This window comes from Tupaia chinensis, unplaced genomic scaffold (genome assembly GCF_000334495.1).
Source record: "Tupaia chinensis unplaced genomic scaffold, TupChi_1.0 Scaffold000671_2, whole genome shotgun sequence".
Classification (NCBI taxonomy): domain Eukaryota; kingdom Metazoa; phylum Chordata; class Mammalia; order Scandentia; family Tupaiidae; genus Tupaia; species Tupaia belangeri.
This window is the reverse complement of record NW_006160194.1, coordinates 1,684,010-1,692,760: the sequence shown is the minus strand read 5'-3', so window position 1 is coordinate 1,692,760 and position 8,751 is coordinate 1,684,010. Positions and strand designations below refer to the sequence as shown.

General features: G+C 67.0%; 1 protein-coding gene across 1 annotated transcript in view; it reads right to left on the bottom strand.

Moving 5' to 3' along the window:
* The window catches only part of KIF26A (kinesin family member 26A), a 42,790-nt gene that overhangs the window by 16,669 nt on the left and 17,370 nt on the right, over positions 1 to 8,751 (bottom strand). The window contains 2 exon segments of the mRNA XM_027776400.1: positions 3,534 to 3,724; positions 8,451 to 8,751. Of these exon segments, the coding sequence (XP_027632201.1) occupies positions 3,534 to 3,724; positions 8,451 to 8,751 (492 nt within the window).

Here is an 8,751-nt window from a genome sequence, read left to right as displayed (position 1 = left end):
GGCAGGCCTCGAACATCCAAAGCTGTGGGGGACAGGGCATCCCACGCCCACAGCTCCAAGCCTGTGGGGGCCATAAAGGCCAGGGGAAGACCTGTGACCACCAGGGACAGTGCAAGGAGACCAGAGTGAGGTCTGCAGGGATCAAGACCATGCCAGGGCTCTGCCCAGTGGCCACACAAGGGTCACAGACACTGACCCTCCGGCCACCCTCTCAGGAGCCGGGGGCTTCAGCACAGACCAGGGCTCCACCCAGACCACCTGTGGGGCTCCTGCAGTGGCACGGCCAGGCCCCAGGCCACCTGGACAGAGCCTGCCTGGGGTCTGGGAAGTCACTGGTCAGGCGTCTCCGCCCCACAATCTACCCAACACCCAGTGCTGGGCAGCCCTCCTCCCTGAGCGCCCTGTGAGCCCCAGGGCCCAGGCGTCAACAGGCCGCACCCGCCCGCCTTGGCCTCCAGGTACCTGGTTTTACAGGCTCACCTCACTGGGCGTGATTCAAAGGCACGTCACTGCAACAACAAGGCCCAGGACGGCACTTTCTCCTCGGACGGGGCTGAGGCCCCATGAAACTGGGGCAGACTCCTGCAGCCCGCCCACGCCCGCCTGGCTGCACGTCTCAGCCTGCAGTCTCGGGGAGCTCTGGGGGCCCCCGCCTTCCTGAGGCATGGGCAGTGGGGTGGAGACAGCAAGGCCAGAGGGCTACACTGGCCCCACCCCGACAGGCCATGGGGAAGGGGCAGCCCACAGGGCCCCTGCAGGACAGTGTGGGCAAGTCTGAGTGCTTCGGCTCAAAGGGAACCAGAAAGCCCTACTCCACCTGCACACAGACCACCTCTTCCAAGATGCCTGCCGCGATGTCCCAAGCTGCACCACCCCCTATGCCTCTGCTACTGCAGAACCAGCCCAGGGAACCTGGGGACAGACCACGCCGGGCCAGGCCTGGCTCTCAGGGAGGCTCCGGACACGGGCAGGCGAAGGGGAGGCCCCTGGGACAGTCCCGGCCCAGCCACCTCCCTGCAGCCGAGGGCCCAGCCACCTCCCTGCAGCCGAGAGCCCATCCAGGGCACACTGGCCTTGCCCCTGCGTTCCCGCGAACGGGGGAGGAGAAAGTTGGCCCTTGACAAAGAAAAAGCTTCTCATTTGTTCATTACCTTAAAGTCTCGGTCCTGTGCCCATCCATGGAGGGGTGGGTGCAACCAACCCAGAGCTTCCACAGGGCTGTGATGAGGCTGAGGACTGGGCCATGCCCTACCCGCGAAGTCTGCCCTGCAGAACCAGGGGCTCCCAGCTGGGTCCTGCGGGGCTGCTAACAGGCCCGGGCCCACTGGCTAGAGCTGGGGCTCAGAACCAGGGCAGATGGCCTGACTGCCCACGTGACCTGCGGTCTTCGCCTGGAGGCCATGAGGTAGGTGAGGACCTGCTCCAGGGAGCCACTTCTGCCTGAGTCTGACCCACCCTGGTCCCACTCTCTGCTAGGTGCCAGCTGATGGCTTCCATGACCTGAACACTACGCGCAGGGACTCCCCATGGGGCTCAGCGGGGCAGGGCGGCGGCCTCAGGGCCCAGGGGAGCAGGGCGGGGTCTCTGCTTCCCTCCCGCAAGCCTGCCAGGAAGACCTCTCCCCAGCACTTACTCAGACATCAGACTCAGGGGCCCGGGAGGCAGCCCCACAGAAGGGCGAGGTGGGCAGGAGAAAGCGCCAGCACAGCCCGCGGGGGAGGAGGCGGCAGAGGTGGGAGGCTCAGGCTGGGCACGGAGGCCGTGGGAGCCTGCGGAGACCAGGGCCACCAGCCCTCTGAGCTTCCCAGCCCCATGAGCGTCCGGACAGGGCGACCGCAGCCCATTCTGGCCTCAGCGTGCCCAGATGGCGCTCGGGTGTGCTCCGGGGTCGTGGCCGGACTCCTGGCCCAACCCCACACCGCCTCTGCCGGGCAAACACCCCCAGGGCCTGCAGGGCTGAGGGCGCTACACAGCCATGACCTTCCGAGGAGGCGCAGGGCATGGCTGGGGAGGGGGCTGGACGCCGGTGTTTCTTGGTGGGCTCTGGAAAAGCCCCTTCTCCACACTGCAAGCCCCACAAGCCAGAGTGTGGAGGCACTGTCCCCCCACTCCGATCCACCCCGAGGGTGACAGCTGCTACGGCTCCACAGAGCGAGAGTCCCCACCAGCCCAAGTGAGGCACTGGGGCCGGGAGCCTGCCAGGTGCTGAGGGCCAGCGCCGCCTGCCCGGGCCCATGGAAGCTCTGCAGCTCAGGGTGTCTCCCAGGCTGGGAGCAAAGGCAGGCACAGCGCCCCTCGCAGCCTGCCTCCCTGTCCCTGCCGGTTGTTTCCCCGTTTCCATGGTAACGTCCCAAGGTCAGCACACAGGCAGAGCAGCCAACAGGCCTGCTGCAGACAAAGGCGGCCCTGCAGCTCAGCTCAGGTCACTGGTGAGCCAGCGTGGGGCTCCCAACATCGCAGTGCAGGGGGTGCCCGGTGCAGGGCTCCCCGGGGCTCGGGCCTGAGAGCTGCCCCCTTGCTTGAAAGTCAGCATTTCAAACCTCCCACCAAGCAGAGCCGCAGGAGAGAGACTCCACAGGCTGGGCACCCCATCCATCCTGAACAAGCTGGGCAGGACGCCCACTGCCCACACCCGCGGGTCTCTGCTAACTGGGTGTGGCCGCCACCTCGGTCACGTGCCGCGGCGCTGCTCTCCAGCCCAGGCTCCACAATGCCCTAATCATATGCCCCGTCACTCCCCAGTCAGGCCAGCCATCCCCCTGGGCCAGCGCTGATAAGGGCGCACCCGGAGGGGCTGCTAATGGGACAGTGACCCGCAGCTGGGCCCCCATTACAGCTCATTACTGCGATTACATCCTGTAATCCACATCCACCGCCCAGGAGGCAGGACGCCTGGCCGGGTGCGGCACGGGCCCTGTGGAAGGGGCGGAGCCCAGGGGTGGCTCCCTGCCAGCTCCCACCCGCCAGCTCCCGTGCCCACCTCTGCCCGCCTCAGCAGCCTCCTAGCCAACCCCAGGATCTGCTGCCTGCAGGGCCTCGGGGCAGGCACTCCAGGGCCACAGGAGGGAAAACCAGGGGCCTGGCACAGGGACCCACGTGACACCAGACATGGTCACTCTGGCTCTGGATACAGCCTGTCCACCAAGACACCCTCCTTGTTCACCCCGACCTCCTTCACCACCCGGGGACACTCCCCCCAGCTGCAGGGCACTGCCCGGAGGCCGGCCTCATCCCTCCGTGGCTCCAGCCTGTGCTGGCCCAGTGCAGGCCCCCGTGCTAGCCACTGGGCCTCCTCACGCTGGGCGGCCGGTCTCAGCGCTGTAGACGTCAGACTCCGCACGGAAGGCTCATCTCACGGGAGGAAACCCAGGCATGAAGGGTACTGTGGCTACCAAGGCTGCACAGCTCAGGAGGCCCGGGCTGAGCTCCGACCAGGCAGGTCCCTGCAGTGGTCGCAGCCTCTCCCTGGCAGGAGCCAAGGCCCCTCGCCCCCACGCACTGTCTTCAGCCCATGTGGCCAGAGGAGGACGTACCTTATAAAGAAGGACGCTGCAGCTGACGGGCCTGCAGAGCCCCCTACCGAGGTGCCCAGGGCAGGGGTGACCAGGGCCGACGTGCAGGCCCCAGCGCGGCCCCACGCCTTCGACACACCACCAGGGCTTGCCACAGGGGTGGCATCTCGGACTGTGTCTGCCACTGCCACCGCAGCCACCGCCGCCTCGGCCTAAGGAGGGAGAGAGTCCATGAGTGACGGACGGGCAGGTGGACTGAGGCCCACTCCCCCAATGCCAGGGAGCTAACGCCAGGCCTGCACGCCCCGAGCCCCAGCAATGCTCCTGTCTGGCATGCAGGGCTGGGAAGGTCTAGCCCTCAGGCCTAGAAATCGAGGCCCAGCAGGGAAGGTGAGGTGCGAGGACCCACAGCCCCAGCGGGGAGCGCTGAGTGGTCTATCCCAGCAGGGCCCCCCTAGAAGTGGAGTGAACACAGCCAGCTGCCTACGGCCTCCATGCAGCCCCTCCCGCCTGCTTCCAAAACCACAACAGCCACAGCAGCCAGGACCAGTGGACACGCACCCTCGACCTGGGCACCCGGGAGCACCCGGCGGCACAATTAGAGAAGCCACGGTAAATATTTGGCATGCACGTTAACTGCCCTGCATATGATAATATACGACACCCATCATCTGAAATACTACTCTGGCATTTCTAACTAATTAGCTAAAATAAATTCCAGAAAGGAAGACCGCCTCGTGAGGAGCACAAATGTAATTAAGTGCTCCCGAGCGCACCGGAAGAGCCGCGGCCCGGCCTCTGCCCACTCTGCCATGTGCGCGTATCAGACACCCAGCTCCGGGCCGCACCGGCCCTGTCTCAGCCGGTCACTCCTCGGCCCGGCCCCCTTCCCCCGGCCCCACTGTCCTGGCCCCTAGAGGCCCCTCTCAGTCCTGCTGTAGCTACCCCATGCCCGGGCCGGCAAAGGGCCTGGTCAGAACCTGGTACCCTCAGGAGGCCCAAGGTCCTTGAGGCTCCCAAGTGTCACGGGCCGGTGCTACACCAAGTGCTACAGCAGGAGACGCCCTGGGCCCTGAGGGGACACCCCCCCTCGCACACAGTGGAGGGCCGCAGCTGCCTAGCCCACAGCCGGCACCAGCCCCCAGCATGCACAGCACCACGTCTGACAAGGGAAGTCCACAGTGGCCCGGAGGGCAGGCCAGCAACCAAGGGCCGACCTGGACCCAGACCAGCTCGGTGTTGCCCCCGCTCCTCGCAGGTGGGGGCTCCTACACATCCCCAGAACCTGCCCACCAGCCTCGCCCTGCACCTGCTCCAGGGGCCCGCCCTGGCCTCCCCTTGCTCCTCCCCCACCTGCCAGCACAGGGTTTCTGGGGTGTAGTCGGGAGGCCTGGAGGGGCCCCTCACACCTGCAGGGCATGTAGCAGATGCTCAGTTAGTCCAGGCCCTCCTCCAGGGCCCACAGCCCAGGGCACAGACACAGGCAGGCACGCCCAAGAGCAGGAGGTGGCCAAGTGAACGTTCCAGAAAAAGGGTCGGCCAGGCCAAGGCCCAGACAGTGAGAGCCAGAAGCTGGTTCTCTTCCACGTGGCGAGAAGGCCTTGAAGGCCCTCCCTGCATCTGCTGTCCCCGTCCAATCCACATGCGCGTCACTGCATGCTCCCCCGGCCCCCACGGTGAGCCCCTTTCAGCCACTTGGTTCCGTGCGCTGAGACCACACTCGTGCTGGGCAGTGGCCCTGGTGACGGGCTGGTTTGGAAGCAGCAGCACCAACCGCTCGGACCTACACTCTTCCAGCTGGTATAGCTGAGGCCTCGCGGCAGCCGGGCAGTGCCCGGGGACAGCTGCGGCCTACGGCCCCTCCGCCCACTCCCCCAGGCCCAGCCATCCAACTGGCCCTTGGACCCCGCCCAGCGGCAGAGCCCGCCTGCGGCCCTGGCCCCGCACTGACCTGTCTCGAGGGTCCCACACGCGCCTCGGCTCCACCGTCCCACGAGCTGCGGTGACAGGGCTCCGTCCACCCGGACGGCCACCGCCAGTTCCTGCCAGAAGCAGAGCCCGGGCGTGCCAAAAGAAGCCAGCTGGCAAAGCAGGGTCCGGAGGGCAAGGACAGGAGGGAAGACCACGACACAGGGACAGAAGAAAGGGGAGAGGGGCGGGCGGCCAGACAGAAAATGTGATGGAGGCGCCAGAGCAGCAACGAAGGAGAAGCGTGGAGAGAGGGAGCGTGAGGTGCGGCCCGCTGGGGGCGCTGGCGAGCAGGAGCCCGGGGCACGCGTCCGACCGGAACCCACAGTCCGACCTGTCACAGGAGCCCTCCAGGCCTGAGCTCTACCTCTGCAAGCCCCTGGAGACGGCAGGCACCCCTAGGAGCAAGGGAGGCCAGGGGGCTCCCATGGAGGCAGCAGGACCAGCCACCTGAACGCGAGGCCAGGCTGCCCAGGGCCTCTGCTCCCGGGGCTGCCTCTCCACGTGTGTCTGAGTGCACTGATGGTCACTGCAGGCGTGGGGCCAGGGCCTCGGGGTCGCGGTATCCAAGTGTGGCACAGCACAGGTGTCCTCGCACCCGACTGGAGGCCGTGCCCGCAGGACGTGCGAGGCTCGCTGAGCCCAGGCCCTGAAGGCCCAGCACAGCAGCGGCCTGTGGCTCTCCTTGGTGCTCTCCGGCAGGCAGGGTGGGCGGCCACGGCCAGGTCCCGGGGGGCACCGCTGTCCTGGGAACTGCAGAGCCAGCAGTCTGAAGTGTGTCTGGACACCCAAGAGGCAGACGGATCCAGAAAAGGCCACACTCAGCTCGTGGACGCTCGTGCTGGCTAAGAAGCTGGCTGCCAGCTGCTCCGCCAGGACCCGGGCTCGGCCACACCGAGAGCCCTGAGGGCAGCCGGGCAGGCCCCGACCACAGCATCCAGGATGTTCCAGCCCTGCCTGTGGCTCCAGGGGCCTCAGAGTCAAGTCAAGGATCAGTCCCTCTGGCCAGGCCGGTCGCCTGCTGCTACAGCCGAGATGAGCATGTCCACGGGCCCCACGCCTCGACCCTCTCCGCAGCCTGGCCGCCCGCTGCTTAGGCCGGTGCTGCCTTTGCACCCGGGCTGGGCCGGGCAACCCCAGCACGTCTCCCGAGCACTCGGTTTTGGAGTCTGCTGACGACTCTGCTGCAGCCCAGGTCTCCCTCTAACGGCCCATGCCCTGGTTCAGGGGGAGTCGCCTCATCTGAATCCCGAGGTTCTATTTACGGCTCTAATAATCTCCCTATTGATTGCCGGGCTCGTTGTCTAATTATAAATCCATTCCCACCCACCCTGAACACGGTCGATGCACACAGAACACGGGAGAGGGCGCCTTGAACACCCATACTTGACGGTGTGTAGGCTGCCCGGCAAGCAGCTGGTCACAGCCCTGACACCATCCACAGAGGTGTGACGCCCACGCCGGCCATGCAGACACTGGTCAGACCTGTGGCCACAGACAGGCCTGGGCGGGGGACCACTCGGGTCCTGAGCCCATCATCCTCCTCCCTCCAGCCCAGCTCGCCCGAGCGGCGGTGGCACCTGCTGCCCACCCCAGCGCCACCCACCGCATGCCTTCCTGGCATGTGCCAGTCAGGAGGCGTGTGGGGACACAGGCAGGGGTGGGGAGCAGAGGTGCGTGCCAGCACACTGTCTCAGCGTCAAGAGCAATAAGGCCTGCAAGGCCTTCCGGAGCTCAGCCACAAGGACCAGCTGTAGCCTGGCGGGATCCTCATCCCAGACTACCCCAGAGCGGAGGTGTCCATACAGCACCGCAGGGCCCGCAGGCCAGCAAGCCCGAGGCAGGGCAGGGGTGCTATGTCAGGGTTCGTACTGACTCGGCCTCAGCTGCCCCAGGGAGCCCGGCTGACTGCAGACACACCGTGGTGGGGGGAGTGGGAAAACACACCCAGGGTCCCACAGTGGCTGCAAGGCCATTGCCAGCCCCTGCCCCTCTCCCCAGCATCCCCCCATGGGTGCCTCTGCCTCCGGGCCTCCACTCAGCCTGCTCCCTCCATTCGGGGGTCCTTCCTACTCTGTGGCCGGAAGGCCTGACACAGCCCCCAGTGCGTCACAGAGCCCTGGGCTGGGCGCTAGTGGGCAGTGCCCAGGGGCGGCCTCCCCATCGGGCAAGGCACAGACAGTGGCTGGCTTGCCTCCTGGGAAAGGCCTCCAGAGCCCACTGCAGGGAGCCCCGTCCCCTACCACCGGACTCCCCAGGGACCCAGGGAGCCCCAGTCCCACTCACTCCTGAACCCCTCTCCTGGGGCACAGAGACTTGGGGTGATCCCCACAGCTAAGCTCTGCAGCTGGCAGGAGGCGGCTGAGGCCCAAGCTCCACACTGAGAGCTGGCTTCATCTCGGGCCCCTTCCCCAGAACCGTGGTCCCTGGTCAGGGGCACCCAGAGCTGGCTCTGGGAGGCCTGCCGTGCGGGGGTAAGCAGGCAGGCCCGCGTCTGGCTCTGGGCCCTGTGGACACAGGAGACGGGGCGGGGTTCTTCAGCCCACTGGACAGGTGCCTCCTGAGACCAGGCCTGGCCTCTCCCAGCTTCGTCCTTACCAGGCAGTGTCACTTGCCTGCAATGTCACCTAGGCTGTGCCCCTGGGGGCCACCTGAAGGGGAGTTTCCTCCCAAGAAGACAGCCCCTCCGTCCCCACCCTGGGGTCCTCCGTTGTCCACAGCCTTGCTCGTGGGCTTGGAAGCAAAGGCACCCAGGCTGCCCCCACATGCAGGCCTGCTCACCAGCACTGTTGCCGGTGGGACTAGGAGGGGTCTCAGGAACTTCCCCCCACATCCACGAACCCCTGGCTTCAGAGGGAGCTTGCTGCAAGGCGCCCAGACACGGTCGGGCCCCAGGAGGAAACCTAGTCTTGACCCAGCCTCGCCAGCCCTGCCTGGGGCCCCATGGCGGCGGCCCGCCGGCGCACTCACCAGGTATGCCGGTGGCAGGAGGCTGTTGACCCTCGAGACGCTCCACATGCCCTCGAGGCACTGCTGCGCCTGGATGGTGACTGTGCTCAGCGCCCCGCCGAGGCCCGCAGGGGCCACCGACACCCGCACGCTGGGCCCCGCGGGCCAGGCCGGCCCCTTCTTCTGGTGGCCCGGCTGCCTCCCTGGGGGCCCCGCAGGCGCATCCCGCGGGCTGGCCATGGCACTGGAGCCCAGGGGCGTGAAGCCAGCGCCTCCATGGGGACCACTGGAGTCCTCGCTGCTGGGAGGGGCCTGCAGTAGA